This window comes from Carassius carassius, chromosome 18, assembly GCF_963082965.1.
Source record: "Carassius carassius chromosome 18, fCarCar2.1, whole genome shotgun sequence".
Taxonomy (NCBI): domain Eukaryota; kingdom Metazoa; phylum Chordata; class Actinopteri; order Cypriniformes; family Cyprinidae; genus Carassius; species Carassius carassius.
In genome coordinates, this window is record NC_081772.1 from 27,924,113 (window position 1) to 27,943,700 (window position 19,588).

Consider the following 19,588-nt stretch of genomic DNA (forward strand, 5'->3'; position numbering starts at 1 on the left):
GAACATTTGGTTACAAATTTGCAGTTCTTAGCTGTGTGTGTTGTGGCTAAGCAATACTTGAAACAGATTCTCTTTTCTTTCAAAAATGCAAAACGTTCCTCCAAAGGTTTCTCACGGAAGGAACGACATTTTCTTAGTAAGTGAGGTCTTTTGTGAATGGGACAAAGTCTCTCTGCATCTTCAGTTTTCCATTCATCTTTATCTGTGTCAAAATGAACAGGGGAAGACACATTTATCTTGTTAACTGAGACTTCTCTTGATTTGCTTGGCTTCCAGCTAGCTTTGTCTGCTTTATGAAGTGAATCCGTTTGAGTAGTAAGATTGAACCCAGGGTCACTCCTTATTCTAGCTTGCTGACTTATGAAGTCAACCAAGACCTCAAAGGGAGGAAATGAAACACCATACCTCTCTTTGTAACCAGATCCATGTGACAGCCACTTTTCTTGTAGATTAAATGGCAACTTCTGAACTATGGGATTGATGCCCCTAGCTGTGTCCAGGTATGACAGGCCTGGAAGGTATCCATCAGCTTTAGCTGACTCTATTTCCATAAGAAGATCGCTTAATTCGTGAAGCTTTGAGTAATCTCTGCTTGAAATTCTCGGAAAATTTTCAACACGCTTGAAAAGTGCTCTTTCGATTACCTCTGGAGCACCATAACACTCTTCCAGTCTAGTCCATATTCTGTCAAGACCCTCCATTGGCTGATTAATGTGTACTGACCTCATGCGTTTAGCGTGTTCAGCTGATTCTTTTCCCAACCATTTGACTAACAAGTCCTTTTCTTCACTAGGTGTCAAGTTCAAACCACTTACGGCATTTCGAAAGGACCGCTGCCAGGCTCTGAAACTTTCTGGTTGATCATTGAACTGTATTAAACCTGTGTTAACAAGTTCACGGCGAGCAAAATATCTGACAAAATCTGAAATGTCTGTCTTTTCTTGTTGGAAAGATTGAGGTGTGCTACTTTGGGCAAAACGTGTGTATTTTCTGCGCTGGTTATTTTCTGCTGTGTTACCAGAAGGATGATATGTGCCTTTAGTGAATCGTGATGGTTGAGCAGAATCTTTTCTTGATTGCATGTGATCAAGTTCAGCGTCGTCTGAGCAACTCTCTGCCTTTAAACGTGTAGCAGAAACAGAATTTCTTACCGATAACTCTGTGTGGGGCTGTATTGTCTCATCTGGAGAGAGTGGCTCTGCTTTTAATGCTGATTCTGTGACTGCATGTAGATTCATCTGTTCAACGTACTCACATGTCCGCTGCATAACATCAACAGGAGCTGTTTCCAGTGGAGGATCATGTCTACTATGGACGCTGGTGTCAACAGCTGCTTCTAGAGCCTCTGCTTCGGCTACGGCTGCAGCTGTTTCTCGCTCTAACACCATTTTATCCATTTTTGCCTCCAATTTGGCTTTCTCTACCTTTATTCTTTCTTCCTCATCTGCATACATTAAACGTGCCTTGGCTGCTTCAGCTTTTGCTCTGGCCATTGCAGCTGCAGCATTTGTAGAGGAGCTTCCCGATCGTGAACATGACACATGGGATCTGGTTTTGAGTGAGGATGTGGACTCCATTGCGCACACAATACTCGTTCAATCTACTTGAATCTTCACAAACTACTGCTGTAACTTTTCTTGCAGCCGCTTTTTCACTGTACTGTCCTCAACATGGTTTAAACGTTTGACAGTCAGATAAACTCCCTTCCCTCACACGACTCTGAAGACAAGAAGTTCGTTTGCCCACAGGTTTAATGTTCTTGGGTACGGAGTGTAACTACAAATAAACAAATAAACATATTTCAATAATAACGTCCTGGAATTAACAATAATTACAGCAATACCAACATCCACATTAATATAGTATTCTGTGATACGAAGCTAAAGCACAATGTGGCTAATGCAATAGCCTGATAGAAAATTATTAATACTATCTTTACATGTAACAGTTCACATTTATATGCAAGTATTATGAACATCAATGTAAAACTATAAATACTTACAAGCGATGCTGTTGCAAGGTTAAAGATTACCGATATATATGGCGATTAAAGAGAGCCATCTTTAGCTCCTGCATGGAGCACTCACTAGCTACTGATTCCGGAAAATTACAGAATTAAAGCAACGTCAAACTTGCCACTAGGTGGAGCTCTAAACCATAAATAAAGTTTATAGGAATATTAAAGTCATGAATGACATTAAAGAATTACAGACATCAAACAATTAAATCTTTTATCAAATTAAACTAAATATGAAATATTTTGTTGAAAATATGAAAACATTGTTCCAGCACACTCTGTTTGACAGAAACCTGGCTAAAACCTGATGATTACATTATTTTAAATGAGTCCACCCCCCAAGATTACTGTTGTAAACATGAGCCGCGTCTAAAAGGCAAAGGGGGAGGGGTTGCTTCAATTTATAACAACGTTTTCAGGATTTCTCAGAGTGCAGGCTTCAAGTATAACTCGTTTGAAGTAATGGTGCTTCATATAACATTATCCAGAGAAACAAATGTTAATGATAAATCCCCTGTTATGTTTGTACTGGCTACTGTATACAGGCCACCAGGGCACCACACAGACTTTATTAAAGAGTTTGGTAATTTTACATCCGAGTTAGTTCTGGCTGCAGACAAAGTTTTAATAGTTGGTGATTTTAATATCCATGTTGATGTAAGGGAAACAGGTCAATTTAGCTCAAAGGGAATCATTTAAGATTTTAAAGGGAATTTGAACAGAATCACTGTTTCACGGCTGATCACTGAGACGCCCTGTGATTCAGTGAACGAGCCGTTTAACATCAAATCTGCACTGGATATTAATATCCAAAGTATAGTGAAAACACTATCAGTTAGCACAGTAACAAGATCGGCAGTTTAAGACATTAACTTGTAAGCACAAAACACAAGATACTTCTCTTTTCAATATGAATAAGGCTTTATTAGATAAATCTAAGACATATAAACTAATCTAACACATAAACGCACGCATGCACAAATTCACACAAGTTGCAGGAAGATCGAAAGTTAGGGAAAGATGAGTTTAAGAGAATGGAAATGTGGAATCCCCCGGAGATTCGACGTTACAAAACTTAACTCAGAACACGAAACTCTCAAACGGAAAAGAAAATAAGTAAAGTTTGATGAGACTATGTGGTGTTTCTTCTCATCGTGGCTAAGTAGCAGTAGGCGTGCAGGCTAAAGCACGCTGGAACCGTGCTGGCATGACTGATAGCAAAAGCAAGGCTAGAACTAAAAGCAGACATGACTAATAGCAGAAGCATAGCTAGAGACTAAAAGCAAGATTTTATGGTGTCCTGGGTATTTAAACTGGCTTGTTGGCCACACCTCAAAAGTTGTCTTGACCAATCAGATATAGTCTTGGCTCCGGGGTATCATAAATCATATGTTTATCTTACCAAGCATGTGGTCCGAATTTTCCCGCTCTTGCAGGGTCTAATTTTGGACATGATTCCTATGACACAAAAATGATACATTTGACAAATTTTTGATTGTCTGGACTAATTCAAGCAAGCAGATTCGATTACATAGATACTGTACATGACTATGTATCCTTAAGCTATCCCATAGTTATTAAAAGACATACACAGTAAGTGATTATAACATGATAGTCAAATGTGTGGGTTACACATAAATGAATATGGAGTGAAGCGATGGACTGATTCATTTATAAGTCTTTTTGAGTTCATTCTGGTCCATATATATGTACAAAAGACAGTTTATTTTTCCATTCTCTTGACAAAGACTTCTGTGGAGAACAGAGGTTCAAAGCCCCTTTCCCCTTAGGAATTTCAGTCTGGTTCTGTTAGGTGGGGGGAAGTCAATGGAAGTGTTTTAACTCTCATGGGTTTACATGTGATGTCCAGCGTTGCATTTCAATTATGAACAACAAATTTGACAAATCTCTTCTCCGAATTGAAATTGTCAATAATTGTTCTAGTGGTGTTAATGTTGAAAGCTGTTCTGTGAAAGCTTTGGTTGGTTGGTTATCTTGCTTGGGACTTGTGGCACAGAATGTTTTATGACTTCCTGTTGCCTTACTGAGGAATTCAGCTCATGTTTCAGCCACAGTCCTGATCGCCTCTTTAATTTGTCTGGTTCGAGTCATTTCTGCTACATATCCCCCTTTCGATCGGCGAGGTGTTTAGCTGAAGACATCGTCGATCGCTGGAGAAACAAAGGCAGAAGAAGCAGACAAACACAGCAAACAACAAGACAACACCTCCATGACAGTTACTGTACTGGTGCAGGCATCAGGTTATTTAGGTACACGTGGTTAAGTTCAATTAGTCAATGTAGTTTAGCACATTGAGGATAGTTTAGATAGTTTTGGAAATTGTTGTTTTATTTTGATTCATCAATCAAATTTCTGGTTAACTTTGTTTGGTTCTTCTAGGTTGTGTCTTACTTTACACGTTTACCGTTAGTTTTCTAGTAACCTCATTTTCAATTAAATGAATTGACCTATCATGCATGGAGCTCTCTGGCTTCCATACCGTTTAGAGTGGCTGGTGGATATTAGGTGTTCAGGGTCAATCCTAATATCAGACCTTTGACCCTTGCAGGGTGTCTAGGTGTTTCACCTACTCAGGAAAGAGGGGAAGGAGAAGGATAGGTAAAAGAAGAACAAAACAAAACAAAGCTGCTGTGGGCTTTCCTAGCATGGCTTACAACTACTATTGAGCTAGGATGTGCAGCTAGTGTGTCATGAACCTTAACTTAGTGTCAGGTGTTCTACCTATTGTGAGGGTGGCTGCACGTTTCTTCATGGTGGGTATGTGTAACTTTGTTACGCTAAAAGTTGGATATTTTACCTGTGGGAAGAATATGTTTGTTGAATGTGTTATCAGTAGATGTTGTTACCGAGATACTCACGCGCAGAGGGACGAGCAGGGTCGATGAGGATCAGGAGAGCAGCGCGTAAGAGAAGAGAGAGAGCTGGACCTTCCGGGGTCAGCACTTATGGCTTGAAATGGTTCACGCCTCTGTTCGCGTGAACAACCAATGAACGTCCGCGATCTGAAGCGGGAAAAAGTTCCTTTGTCTCTGTGGAAACACCCACCCTAATAACTTCTCAGCAGTGATATTCTTGCAAGTTCGTAATTCAAGATTAAATACATTTTTCATTAATTTGCTTTAGATAAATGAGTTCGTCAAAGCATGACGATAAACAGACACCAAAAGTGACATATATAAATGATCAAAACATAAAGTTACATTCAAATGCAGAATTACACACATTTAACGATTAACACACGCTAATAAATTGCAGATAGTCCCAATTTATATGGGAAAACATCTAAGCACAAAAAGAGATACATTCTATACCTTTAAAAGTTGCTTTTCTCTTTCCTTACAAAAGATCCCAGCGAGAGCTGGCTTCCCTGTTTCTCCCAGATGAGGTCATAAAACATCTGGTGTAGGTAAACATCTGGTTAATGGTGTAGTGCATGTGTGGTCAGATCTGTTCAAGTCTGTGTTGTCTCCCCCCTTTTTCTAGTATGTCACTGAAGACTGGCTCTCTGCATCCTTGGCTTGGATAAGGGCGTGTCCATGGTCTAATGAGGGTCAGTCCAGCAAGGCAGGAAGTTCTTTAGCAGACAGTCGGAGGCAGTTTGGCATGGTTGGGTGAAGCTGGTTTGCAAAACTTTGTCTCCTATGTTGCATTCTTCTTGTGGTGCCTTCTGGCTGTAGCAGACTTTCTGGCCTTCTGTGCTCTGGTGGTTGCTGTTGCACAGACAGGGAATGTGGTTCTTGGAGTTGGAGCTCATTTGACAGTTTGTTATTGACTGAGGTGATGTCCTTTAGTACCTTAGATTTTTCATCAACGGTTGGCCGTGAAAGACTTGTTCGTTCCGGGTCGTTGTTGAACAGGTGCTTGTCATCTCTGATGTGGTGCACCAGGTGATCACCGGCCTTCCGTTCTGTCGCTGGTCACAGCGAGCATGACTCAACTTCAGAATCAGAATCAGAATCAGAATCAGAATGAGCTTTTATTGCCAGGTATGTTTACACATACGAGGAATTTGTTTTCGTGACAGAAGCTCCGCAGTACAACAGAATGACAGCGACAGAACATAAAACACATAATAAAAGAATATAAAAATACAAAAAATACAAATAAGTAGACAAGGAATGACAATATACAAATTGACAATTGTAGGCAGGTATATTACAAAAATGCAGTTATGTATGTACATGTATATTATGTGCAAAATTTAAGTGTATACTAAGTATGTGTGTTAGATAAATTAAGTGTATGTGTATATAAATATAAAGTGTAGTGTGTTCAGTGTGTTCAGTGTGTATCAGCTGTTCATAAGATGGATTGCCTGAGGGAAGAAACTGTTCCTGTGTCTGGTCGTTCTGGCGCTCAGTGCTCTGTAGCGTCGACCAGATGGCAACAGTTCAGAGGGAGTGTGCTGGATGTGAGGAGTCCAGAGTGATTTTAACAGCCCTTTTGCTCACTCTGGATAAGTACAGTTCTTGAATAGAAGGGAGGGTTGAACCGATGATTCGCTCAGCAGTCCGGACTACCCTCTGTAGTCTTCTGAGGTCCGATTTAGAAGCTGAGCTGAACCAGACAGTTACTGAAGTGCAGAGGATGGATTCGATGATGGTGGAATAGAACTGTTTCAGCAGCTCCTGTGGCAGGTTAAACTTCCTCAGCTGGCGAAGGAAGTACAACCTCTGCTGGGCCTTTTTCACAATGGAGTCAATGTGAATGTCCCACTTCAGGTCCTGAGAGATAGTGGTGCCCAGGAACCTGAATGACTCCACTGCAGTCACAGTGCTGTTCATGATGGTGAGTGCGGGGAGTGCAGGGGGGTTTCTCCTGAAGTCCACAGTCATCTCCACTGTTTTGAGCGTGTTAAGCTCCAGGTTGTTGAGAGTGCACCAGACAGCCAGCTCTTTAACCTCCTGTCTGTAAGCAGACTCGTCACCGTCCTGAATGAGGCCGATGAGTGTGGTGTCATCTGCAAACTTCAGGAGCTTGACAGAGGGGTCCTTAGATGTGCAGTCATTAGTGTACAGGGAGAAGAGCAGTGGGGATAGAACACAGCCCTGGGGAGCGCCGGTGCTGATTGTACGGGTGCTGGATGTGTATTTTCCCAGCCTCACTAGCTGCTGCCTGTCTGTCAGGAAGCTGTTGATCCACTGACAGACGGAGGTGGGCACGGAGAGCTGAGTTAGTTTGGGCAGGAGGAGGTTTGGCATGATCGTATTAAAAGCCGAGCTGAAGTCCACAAACAGGATCCTCACATAGGTCCCCGGTCTGTCGAGGTGTTGCAGAACATAATGCAGTCCAATGTTTACTGCATCGTCCACAGACCTGTTTGCTCTGTAGGCAAACTGAAGAGGATCTAGCAAGGGTCCAGTGATGTCCTTCAGGTGGGCCAGCACCAGTTTTTCAAATGACTTCATGACTACAGACGTTAGAGCCACAGGCCTGTAGTCATTTAGTCCTGTAATTTTGGATTTCTTTGGGATGGGGATGATGGTGGAGCGTTTGAAGCATGAAGGGACTTCGCACAGCTCCAGCGATCTGTTGAAGATCTTTGTGAAGATGGGGGCCAGCTGGTCAGCACAGGATTTCAGACAGGCTTAGTGGTCATATGCATGTAAATTGTCTTGAAGGAACTCTCTCAGTTGTTTCATGTCTTCTGACTGTAAGCTGTCATGTTCTTTTGAGTACTCAGCACTGTGCGTGTCTGAGTGGTGCTGAGGTGGGTTTTGTTGTCGCTTACCCACACGAGTTGTTCTTGGATGAGTCAGCTGATTACCTTTGGATGTCTGGTTAGGTTTCCAGATGTTCTTATCCTTTTGGTTTCTTGAGAGGCGTGGCTGGTCCCATGGATTTTTCCAGCAGTTGGGCTGAAAACGGTCGTGGATATGGGCGTCATGCTCTCTGTGCTCTTGATGGAAGCCTCTGGCGTTGTGATGCCACTGGGTGTCGTCCAGTGCAAGGCTTGAGTCTTTGTTGACAGAGTTCAAGAGTGTGGAGGTTCTGTTACCTTTCTTCGAGGCCATTTTCTGCTTGTTATAGGCCTTCTGCGTTAGGTCACGCAACTGTTGGATGGTCATGGAGTTTGGACAGGCCATACCACCTAGATGGTGACTGACTCCAGGGTGCAGATTCAAGATCACATCCTCTTCAAGGTCAGGGTTGTTGTGTGCACCAATGTAGGCTTGTCGGAGTCGGTTGTAGTAAGCTTGTGGAGTCTCTTGTCGACCTTGTTTGGTTTCCAAGGCGGTCAACAGTCCATGTTCAGACTCTGGGTCTGTAAACTCTTTAATCAGGACCTCACGAAGTCGCTGGTAGTTTGACTTTGTTTGACTGGGCTGTCGATCTAGAAAGTTTAGTACCTCGGGACTGGACGTGGCTCTAAGGAGGTATAACCAGTCTCTGTCAGTCACATGAGGTCTCACTTCCAGATGAAATTCGATATCTCGCAGGTAAGCCTGGATGTCGGGGCTCTCTGTGGAGTCCGGATTGAACCTGCTGATGTTTTCAGACAGCTTGTTGAGGTCTTTGATGGTCATCCCGTGTGCAGCTCCAAGGTCTTGGACGGGAGGTTTTCTTTCGTTGGCAGGAAAGGGTTGTGTGGCGAAATCAGGTGAGGTTTTGGGTTGTGGCCCTTCGCTCCTTTCATCATATGCCAGTTCTTGGACGTGGGACTCTGTTCAGCTCAGCAGTGATGAGACTAAGAGAGGTTTCTCTTTCCTTGGCTCTTGTTTGTGCTTGTAAGCACATTGGAGTTCTTTTCTGACCATGTAGAGCTCATCGTTGGTATCGTCTAGTTGTTGGGTCAGATTGTCCGTTTCAGTTCTGTACATTTCAAGGTGGTCTTTCAAAGCACTGATTTCAGAATTCTTGTTTCTGATGTCTAGCTTGGCTTTCTCCAGTAGCTGTTCGGCATACTGGAGTCTGATGGTTGAGGGTCGGACTTGTAACCCAAAGGTTCCAGGTTTCAGTTTACTAGGTCTTTCTGAGCAGCCGTTGCATGTTGCAGGTCGAGCTGAGCTGCTGCCAGGGCAGCTTGGAGCTTAACATGTTCCGTTGTTTCCTGCTCCCTCTCGCTGGGTGCTTTGAGTTGATCTTGAACTTTCACTTCAAGCTTGTCTATGCGACGTTAAGCACGTGTCAGCTCCTCTTGAAGGTGGGTGATGTGATTGTCGCTCAGTTTCAGCTGGGTTGTGAAGGCATAGCTTAGTGAACCTGTGATCTTGACTAGCTCCTCGTGGTTGTTGTTCTGGCTTGAATCTTTTGTCAGGAATCTTTTTAGGATTAGGATTATTATTAAAAATAATAACAGTTCAAATGTCTTTGGAGTGAGGCTGTCTGTCATGCCTCTCAGCCAAGTTTTCACATCATCCCCATGGGCAACGGGGTCTGCAGTCTGCGGCATGTTGGCACGCTAGGGAGAAGAGAGACTGACACAGATCTGTGTGGAGTAAAAGCCTATGTGTGGTGGGACAACTGCTGCTACGTGCTGAGAGGGACGGCGATAGGAGATCGGCCCAAGGCCGCGCAGAGGGACGAGCAGGGTCGATGAGGATCAGGAGAGCAGCGCGTAAGAGAAGAGAGAGAGCTGGACCTTCCGGGGTCAGCACTTATGGCTTGAAATGGTTCACGCCTCTGTTCGCGTGAACAACCAATGAACGTCCGCGATCTGAAGCGGGAAAAAGTTCCTTTGTCTCTGTGGAAACACCCACCCTAATAACTTCTCAGCAGTGATATTCTTGCAAGTTCGTAATTCAAGATTAAATACATTTTTCATTAATTTGCTTTAGATAAATGAGTTCGTCAAAGCATGACGATAAACAGACACCAAAAGTGACATATATAAATGATCAAAACATAAAGTTACATTCAAATGCAGAATTACACACATTTAAAGATTAACACACGCTAATAAATTGCAGATAGTCCCAATTTATATGGGAAAACATCTAAGCACAAAAAGAGATACATTCTATACCTTTAAAAGTTGCTTTTCTCTTTCCTTACAAAAGATCCCAGTGAGAGCTGGCTTCCCTGTTTCTCCCAGATGAGGTCATAAAGTTTTTTATGACTTGGGGGAAGGGAAGGGTTACCAACAGGGCTCTATTTGGGAACATTAATTAGGATGAACATTTCCAAATCAGAAGTTAGCACGTATACTCTTCACATAACAAGGATTAACCATTTATGCAATGCACAAACATACTCAAAATTCATATTATTAAGGACTTACATGATGAGTGTAAGATAAAACATTTGTGGGTGTGTGTGCGTGTGTGTGTGTAAGTTGTAAGGAGACTTCGTCTCTCCTTTGAGGCTGCTCACGTGACTTTGGAATGTCTCATCCTGTGTCGTAAATCATTTAAATCCAGCCAGGCTGGCGCCCAGCCAGGCACTTAGTGTAAAAAGGTTTCATTTTATATGCCTGAAATCAAAATCTAAAAGTGTTAGGTTTGCATTGTTTTAGATTCAACGAACCGTGATTCATTAGTTCAGAACCCATGAATCGATGACCTGCATATACGTTACATCTCCCCCTTTTCGTCGGATGAAGTCCCTGTGTGGACATCATCGGACGGCAATCATCAGAATGGGCAGATGACAGGTGAATCACGATGGTCGTGTAGCAGGTGGATCATGATGTCAGGTGGTTCATGATGGCAGGTGGTTCCTGTAGCTGAGGATTAAGCTTGATGAGGTTCGGTGGTGTCTTTGACTTGGCAGCCCCTTTCCGGGGATTCTATCGGAGATCCTGTATAGGATGAAGGACACGCCAAGGGTCAGGGCGGGACCAATGACAGTGGAGATGCACCGTGCAGTGTCGGCAGCAGTCCAGGTTCAGACCGCAGATGACGGGTTCAGAACGGGCTGTCGAAAAAAAGCAAAGTCATTATGGAGGTTTCAGAAGCCCGCATGTCCGCTATGTTGGTCTCTGTAGACAGCGGAGCCAGCGCAAGCGGTTCTGAGGTAGGCAGTTTAGCTAGCAAAGTACTCATGCTGTGTGTAATCACTTCAACCCTGAATGTGGGTGGGTGGGTTGGGAGTGACCACAGCCTGTTGTTTAGTGTGCCAGTTTTGGCAAGAGTGTCAGTTTGATCTTTTAAGTCCTTGTCTAGACTTGGTAGCTTCGAGTGTCCTTTTACCTTCCAGTACCCAGTCACATTGTGTGTTTTTGTGATGTTATCACATTGCTGGAACAGGTGTTGGTGTTTGACTGGCTTGTTGTTTGCAGTTTTGAAACCATTCTGTTTACAGCCTGGAAGATGGCACACGAAACTGAGTCTAGCATAGTTAGTGTCTGTACAGGCTTTGTTCAAACAGATGTTGAATTCAGCTGGTGAGTTGGCATAGTCGAACAGACAACTGTTGAAGGTGAACTGTCCGTTTCCAAGTGTGAATGCCAGTTTGTGTTGGTTTTCCGGGTGCACCGGAATGGTCCAGAATCCAGAGGCCACATCAAGTGTAGGGAGGATTGTGGCTCCTCTGATTCGGGGCATTTCTTGTTCCAGCTGTGTCTTGTGCCATTGTGACAGCGGCACCTGTTGATTCAGTTTCCTGTAAACTGTAAAACCCGACAAGTTAACTTAACTCAAACCGTTTGAGTAAACCGATTGCCTTGATTGTAATACCTGACAAGTAAACTTAACTCAAAGGGTTTGAGTAAACAGATATCCTTAAGTTATGTTAACTCAAACCATTTGAGGAAACCGATTGCCTCAAACCGTTTAAGTTGAAAAAACTAACAGTTATAAGTACTCTGAACTTAATTCAGTTGAGTTCACTGAAAGAAGATATACATTGCAATTAAGTAATTAAGTGATTAATTGAGTGATAATTGAGCTTTAGTGATGAACAGCTGCTGTTAACAAACAGAATCACTGAAGAAAAGAGAAACACAAGAACTACTACAACTGACTTCAGACACAGCCTTAGATGAAATCAACTGAAATAAAATACATTAAATCTCTCAAGATCTGATTAGACAACCCCACAAACAGCATCACCAGCTGCACTTATTAATAACCAGACTGACTTTATTTCTGTCAGACGTCTACAGAAAATCTTATTGAGAATGAAGGTTTAGATGTTGATTTATTGTTTCATTTGAAGTAAACATGTTAGAAATCAGTGTTTGCTTTAGTTGGGCTCTTGACCCTTGACTTCTGTCTTAGTCTTTTCTCTGGCTGTTATAACCGTGTGTTTCTAAAACACATTTGTTATAAACCAAAAGCCCAGAAGAAATGCCATCAGGTGTTAACCTGTACCTAGGTGTAGGTTGTTATACTTTATATTGGTGATGGTAATCATCAATTATTGAACTGTACGGAGTCTAATCTCTGATGAAATAGGTGTTGTGTAATTTGATTCATTATAGTAAAAGTGATTCTAAGAGGAAGTGGTTCTGTGATAATCAGTTAATATGTTTTTTTATGGTCACCATTGTTGAGGTTCATATTCTGATTATTGATGTCTGTGTGTGACTAATTGACACCATAGAAGTCCAAACTGTTTAGAAAGTCTTTGTATTAACTGATTATCACAGAACCACTTCCTCTTAGAATCACTTTTACTATAATGAATCAAATTACACAACACCTATTTCATCAGAGATTAGACTCAGTACAGTTCAATAATTGATGATTACCATCACCAATATAAAGTATAACAACCTGCGCCTAGGTACAGTTTAACACCTGATGGCATTTCTTCTGGGCTTTTGAATTACAACAAATGTGTTTTAGAAACACACGGTTATAACAGCCAGAGAAAACACAAAGACTGAAGACAAGGGTCAAGAGCCCAACTAAAGCAAACACTGATCTCTAACATGGTTACTTCAAATGAAACAATAAATCAACATCTAAACCTTAGTTCATTCTCAATAAGATCTTCTGTAGACGTCTGACAGAAATAAAGTCAGTCTGGTTATTAATAAGTGGAGCTGGTGATGCTGTTTGTGGGGTTGTTTAATCAGATCTTGAGTGATTTCATGTATTTTATTTCAGTTGATTTCATCTAAGGCTGTGTCTGAAGTCAGTTGTAGTAGTTCTTGTGTTTCTCTTTTCTTCAGTGATTCAGTTTGTTAAAAGCAGCTGTTCATACTAATTCTCAATCAGCACTTAGTTAATCACTTAATTACTTGAATGCAAAGTTTTCAAACTTACATGGTTTAAATCAAGGCAATCTGTTTACTCAAATGGTTTGAGTTAAGTTTACTTGTCGGGTTTTACAGTGTAGTCAATGGTGGGTCGCCCCTCCAAGTTAGTTTTGAGGGCGGGCCAGATGAGGGTTGAGTAGGTGCTGTTGCATGGATTCTCCAGCATAGATTCGATGATCTCCTGCACTGGTTTGTGTAAAGCGATGGGAATCTTGTACTGTTTGACAGAAGTGGGAGGAGCATCAGGGAGTGTAGGTATGCGCACCATGTGTAGGTTGGTAAGACCACAGTCTAAAAAGTCTTTGGCACAGGATTCTTTTAGCTTATAAAGAACTTGTCTGAGACTTTGGCGATCTGTATCGCTCTGAAGTGCATTAGCGTCTTGTAGAGTTTGCTGCACTTGAGATTGTAAACCTGTGTAAAGCTCCTCCGTCAGTGTGTCATCAGTCAGTTTGGTATTGCGAGGTGTAGCAGCTTCATCAGTCTCACTGACGTTTTGGTGGGAGACTGTGTATACTGCGAGCTGTTGGTCATCTGTCAGATCCATTCTGCACACCTGGTCTTTGCTCACCGACATGACAGATGTGATGGCAACGAATTTGAAGGGTGCAGTGAACAATGTGTTGTTTGAACTCCCTTCGGGTATCAGTGCAGGTGGAATGGGCTCAATGACAGGTAGTACAAGTTCAAAGTTATTAAAGTTATGGCTCACTAGCCATCCCAGCCGGTAGGCCTTGGGAATGTTAATGTCAGTTGCCGTGCAGTTGTTGCACAGGATGTAGACTATACAAGATGTCACTTCAGTGAGGGGTGTGGCTTCAAGTGTGAGTCCGAGTTCCACACATTCAGGTGAGGATTGGAAGAAACCCAGCGTGTGGTTTAAGGTTTGACCACATTGCAGGTTGAGCTGAACAGCGACCCCTTTGGTGTAAGCTGCTACACTAAGGTGCAGAGGCTTGAATTTGAACTTGAGCCACGGCTGGGTGCTGGGGTTCCCGTGACCTCTGTGACCTGACAGTCTGGCTCTGTGGGAGTTCCCGTGACCTCTGTGACCTGGCAGTCTGGCTCTGGCAACCTGTGTGGCTGGAGGGAAAGAGGTTCTCGCACTTGAGCAAAGTCTTTTAGTTGTTTGAAGTTCAGTAAAGGGTCAAAGTGGTCTAGCAGGTCTTTGTCGATGAGAAATGCATGAGTGTTCATTGGTGAGACATACATGGGATGTACTAGACTCATCAGACCGATTGTCAGGTGAATGGAAACAACCTGTTCAAACTGGATGTCATTCTGGCTGTACAACTTTACATTCAGTTCACAAGTTTGAGGTGTGAGAGTTTGATCTCGTCTCTTAGCTTCAAATTGGAGTCTTTTGAAAAGGCGAGATGAGATCATCGTCAGGTTTGATCCTGTGTCGATCAGGTCTTCCATGCTGACTCCTTTTCAGCTCACCCCCTTTTCGACAAGGCTGCCCAGGAATGTTGGCATCGGGGCAGGTGTGACGATCGATGGGTGGTGAGGACCGGTCTTGTGTAGCTCGCAGCGAAGGCAGGTAGTCAAAACAGCATTTTCTGGTACCTTGTGTTTGTGGTACCTGGTGTGAGGACCTGTGCTGTCTCGTTCAGGGTGTGCAGTTGTCAGCTGTGGAGCTTGGGTGATGATGTCACCTTGTGATGTGACAGTTAGCTCTGTGGTCTGTGGATGACGAGCAGTGTTCTGGGTGCTTGGCTCATACAGATGGCAGTTAGACAGGGTGTTGGTTTAAGTTCTTATGCTTAGACATAAGATGTCTGGTTCATCTTCCTTGTCTTCCTTGCAAGGTTTCATGTAAAGAAGCTCTTTCAGCACCCTCAGGATCTCTGCTGTCTCAGACGTGGCTGCCCTGTGTTTTTCTGATGTGGGCTCAGGATTGAGCTTACCAGTGTCATGTCGAGAGTGGTTCCACTGCCGGCTGTCGGGGCTTTGTGTCCTGGACGGTGGGGATAGGCTCTTTTTGGGTCGCCGGTCCCAGAATCTTTCAGAGCGTTAGCTCTGGTGCTTTGGACGAGCACCACCACGATTGTGTTGCCCTCTGCTGGCTTGGGATGGTATTGACTCTCTGTAAAAATGTCTGTGACTGTGGTGTTGTAGGGTGCCATCTAGGGTAAACTCCAAGCAGTGCTCAGAGACAGAGACTTTGGGGTTTTTCACAGTCTTTTCACAAATAGTCTTTTGCTTGGTGCAAGCTTTGTGGGCTAAGTTCCGTAACTCTTGTGTAGTTCTGTTACGTGGACACGCTGGGACTCTGAGATGAAAACTCAAACTGGCATGTAGGTTTCGGAGGAACAGAGTTTTTAAGTTGACATCTTGTTCCATACCTGGTTCGTTGCATGCTCCGAAGTAGGCTTTTCTTAGCCGACTATAGAAAGTCTGTGGGTTTTCAAGTCGGCCCTGTTTGCGGTCCATAGCAAAAAGGGGCCCATGGTCTGAGTCTGGATCAGAGAATTCAAGAATCAAAATTTGTAGCAGTTGCTGGTAGTACGCTTTGAAAGTCTCTGGTTGACGATCCAGAAAACAATGCACATCATGGCTGGATGTGATTTTTAACAGGTACATTGTGTTCACATCTGTCACGTTGATGACAGTTTGCAAGTGAAAGTCAATGTCTTGTAAAGAAGCATGAACGTCATGTCCTCCTGCAGGATCTGGCTTGAATGTAGGGATGCTTCTGGCTAGCTTGTCAAGTTCTCTGTGAGCCGTGCAGGGTTTAGTGGCATGCGTTCTCTGGAAGGGTTCTCTCCCCTCCGTTGTTGACAGGTGTTCTTGTAAGCTGGCTGGTGATTTCTTGAGCTGTGAGCTTAGATCCCCTTTTTCAGCTCTGGGTTCTTGGCTGAAAGGGTTGGAGTGGCGGGCCGGGAGAAACTTTGTGGTGTGCGTTTCTCCGATCCAGCCACTCTGTAATCTGTGAGATTGTCTCAGTTCTGTGTGAACAGTGTCAAGTTCATCTTGGAGCTCGTCTCTCTGCAGAGTAAGCTCGTTGATTTTAGCTCAGGCGGCTTGCAAGTGTGTTTTGCAGGACCAGGTTTTATAGTCTCTTTCTTTTAGTTCAGTCTCTGCTCTTTTTAGGAGAGCGTCACCTTGCTGGAGTTTTTTGTTGAGTTCTTTTCTGGATTCTCCCTCCAGCTGTTCTCTTTGATCTGTGTTGAGGCGAAGATCTTGCAGGGCATTGTGAAGTCTTTCCACTTCTTTCTGTAGCTCTGGATCTGTGTCGTCCTCTTTCTCGCACTGGTTCTGGGTCTCGAGGAGGAGCTGATCAAGACGACTCTGGGTTCGGGCCTGGTAAAATATTTTATTGCAACGTTGCATTGACCTAAAATCGTTTTTTCAACGTGTACCACTTGCATAAACACTGCATCCGTAGGCAGTATTATCCGTAGGGGCTGTCATCATTGTTTCACGTGCTGTGTGACCTCGGAACTCGGAGTACATCGATCTAGTACGAGACACGAGTTCACGGGTGGGAAATCACAGGTTTGATTGCCGTTCCATTGCACTTTCACGGGATTAAGGTTGGAAAAACACGCGTTACGGGTTGCCTGGAACGCGGCATCATACTAGACTGAGGCTACCTTTCCTCGACTTCTCCCCAACGTGACGTCATCACCATGTTGGGTAAAAAAAACGTTAATACCAAAAACTTAAAAAAAATAGGTCTTTAAGGCCATTTTTGAGACATTTTAAAAATGATATACATATCTTGAGTGATTTATGTACCCATTAATCGAAAGTGGTGGTTAACCTGCAACATGGCCTTTAACCTGGTGAGCAGAAAACTTAATTCAAATTAAAAATTCAAAACTGGTTTAAATCAAAATTTAAAATAAGCATGTAAGAATTAAATTAAAATGAAAATCTGAATAATATCCTACAATAACCAATGATAACAGTAAGGTATCATTAATAATTATGAAATTAATCAAAAAAAAAAAAGTAGACAAATGCAATTCAGAACAGAATTGAAAAGAGAGAGAGCAGAGAGCTGCAAGCTGTGAACTGACTTAACAGGAGACTGCCACTAGATGACTTACCTTCTAAGTGGGTCAATCAGTTTCCACTATTACACAATTACATTTTAATTCAAATCATGTTTGAACCAAGCTCAAAGTAAATGTAAACAGTCTGAAATTGTCTAACCTGGAATAATATTCGCATGAGCAAGGCTGTAAATGCAAATAATTATTGAGAATTTAGACATCTAATTCAATAAATCACAAGGGGAAATAGAGATTAGCAATTAGAGCGCATTATCTGAAACGGCCACGGGATGGCGCCTACTTGCACTCATGCAAGCTGGAATCAGAAGGCGGGGCGTAATTTTGAACTTCTAAACAAAAGACCCCCTCTGGTGTTTAGTAAGCGGAATTACAGCTGACTTCAATGTGATCTAACTTGATCATTTGTCAGGCTGATTCTCTGCATCAAAATCCCAACTAACCAACAGACAAAGGTTTTACCTCTGCTGTGCTATATTAAACAGAGCGTGAAGGAAGGATCCGTTCACTGCCAAACACACAACTATTAACAACAGGAATTTTCCATCTGTTGAACTCCCATAAACATTTATCAAAATAGCACTTATGATTTAAATGTTTTAGGTTTAGAAATCGGGTAGCTACGCCAATTTTAGACCAGGAGTTTTTATCGTTTATTTTTGAATATCACTGTGGTTCACCACGAATTCAATAGCGATATTTAATAAGCAAGGCCTTTTTAACTGAATCAGAGGAACATTGCTCATGTTCAGATTAACATGTTGCAACTAATAAAAGATTTCTTCATCTTTTAATTATTCATATTAAAATGTTCTCACTGCAGAGAGATCTTGGTCTTTCTTAACAGGAGACTTTTTAACATTTTACTGCAGTTTACCTTCATTAAAATAACAGTGACTATACTGTTAAGTTTCTATAAATACCTAATGTGCTGACTGATCAGTTAGGAGAGAGTTCGCGTCTTGCGACTTCTCACAAGTACAAATTTCATAGCGCGCGTGCAGAAATTATTAATAACCATATACACAGATTGAACTGGATTGCTCACAAAACGAAGTTTGAAATGGCCGGGTTCCTCCACCATAATGTAGCCGCACTGGGTTGTACATAATAATTAACTCAAATGATATATAGGGAATTTGGGTAATTAATCAGGAATATTATTAATATATATATCATATTACAGTTGCATTAAAATTATTGAAGATGAAAAATAGGTCAATTGTATATATTAATAACTCATCACAAGGCACTGTAATTTACTCATTAATATTTCAATATTCTATTCTTCATATCAATTATTGTGATATCTTTTACTAGAAATTAATGTAAATCAAACGTGGTTCGTCCAGCAAACGGCCGTAAGATTTGTTTCATTAATTCTCAGTAACGCTATCACTTCTTATAATTCCAGGACAAATAGTCTCTGGCCATGAAACCATTCTCCTGTCCTTATAAAATGTATATTACTTTAAAGTAACAAATGAGCTTTGTAGCTAAGATCGACATTTCATTGACTTCGTAACATGAGCAACTTAGACAGACAATCTGGAGTATATGGAATTTAATAATTGAACTAATGATACATCAAACTACGATTTATACAGAGTAAATACGCGTACGACAATATAGAGAGTAAACTTTGTACAAGACATAACGGAATCCAAATGTGGGAGAGAGAGAGTGAGAGAGTGAGAGAGGATGAATGAGAGAATAGGCGTGATATGCAAAATCACGCGCTCAGTTATGTAAACTCACAGACAGTAACCCTTGAAAGGCAACATAGAAATCAAATCATAGACAACTTTAAGCAGCATTTAAATCTCCATAGAGAATGATACTTGCAAGTGTCTCTTTGTCTGCTTGAGCAGCGTGAGCGTGGTCCCGTAGCTAGGCATGTTCTTTCTGTCTTCTGAGCTGCTGCGGAATCGCGCGATATTTGAAAGGTCCAACAAAGCAATGTTTCAGAGTTCGTCTTCCTCGTGTGGAGAGGCGAATAAACTTAGTAAAGAAAAGAAATGAAAACAAAAGAAATAAACGCTCCCGGAGGAGTCATGAAAAGGCTGTCCTCTCAGCCGCCGTGCTGAGAGGGACGGCGATAGGAGAGCGGCCCAAGGCCGCGCAGAGGGACGAGCAGGGTCGACGAGGATCAGGAGACCAGCGCGTAAGAGAAGAGAGAGAGCTGGACCTTCCGGGGTCAGCTCTTATGGCTTGAAATGGTTCACGCCTCTGTTCGCGTGAACAACAAATGAACGTCCGCGATCTGAAGCGGGAAAAATTTCCTTTGTCTCTGTGGAAACACCCACCCTAATTACTTAGGCTTGTCAGATCTCAGCAGTGATATTCTTGCAAGTTCGTAATTCAAGATTAAATAAATTTTTC

At 42.5% G+C, this 19,588-nt stretch overlaps 1 protein-coding gene across 1 annotated transcript; it reads right to left on the bottom strand.

Annotated features, from left to right (window-relative positions):
* Positions 1–14,921: 14,921 nt before the first annotated feature.
* On the bottom strand, positions 14,922–16,197 carry LOC132092769 (uncharacterized). The gene is made up of 2 exons (XM_059499154.1): positions 15,230–16,197; positions 14,922–15,052 (listed from the first exon to the last, which is right to left on the bottom strand). Exons 1-2 carry the CDS (start codon positions 15,768–15,770, stop codon positions 14,937–14,939), a joined length of 657 nt encoding a protein of 218 aa, XP_059355137.1. The 5' UTR covers positions 15,771–16,197; the 3' UTR covers positions 14,922–14,936.
* Between the last annotated feature and the right edge of the window lie 3,391 nt (positions 16,198–19,588).

Coding starts and splice junctions, on each gene's coding strand:
- LOC132092769 (XM_059499154.1), bottom strand. CDS start 15,770: ATGTACCTGTTAAAAATCACATCCAGCCATGATGTGCATTGTTTTCTG. Junction 15,053..15,229: donor CAGAGGGCAACACAATCGTG/GTGGTGCTCGTC, acceptor AACACAGGGCAG/CCACGTCTGAGACAGCAGAG.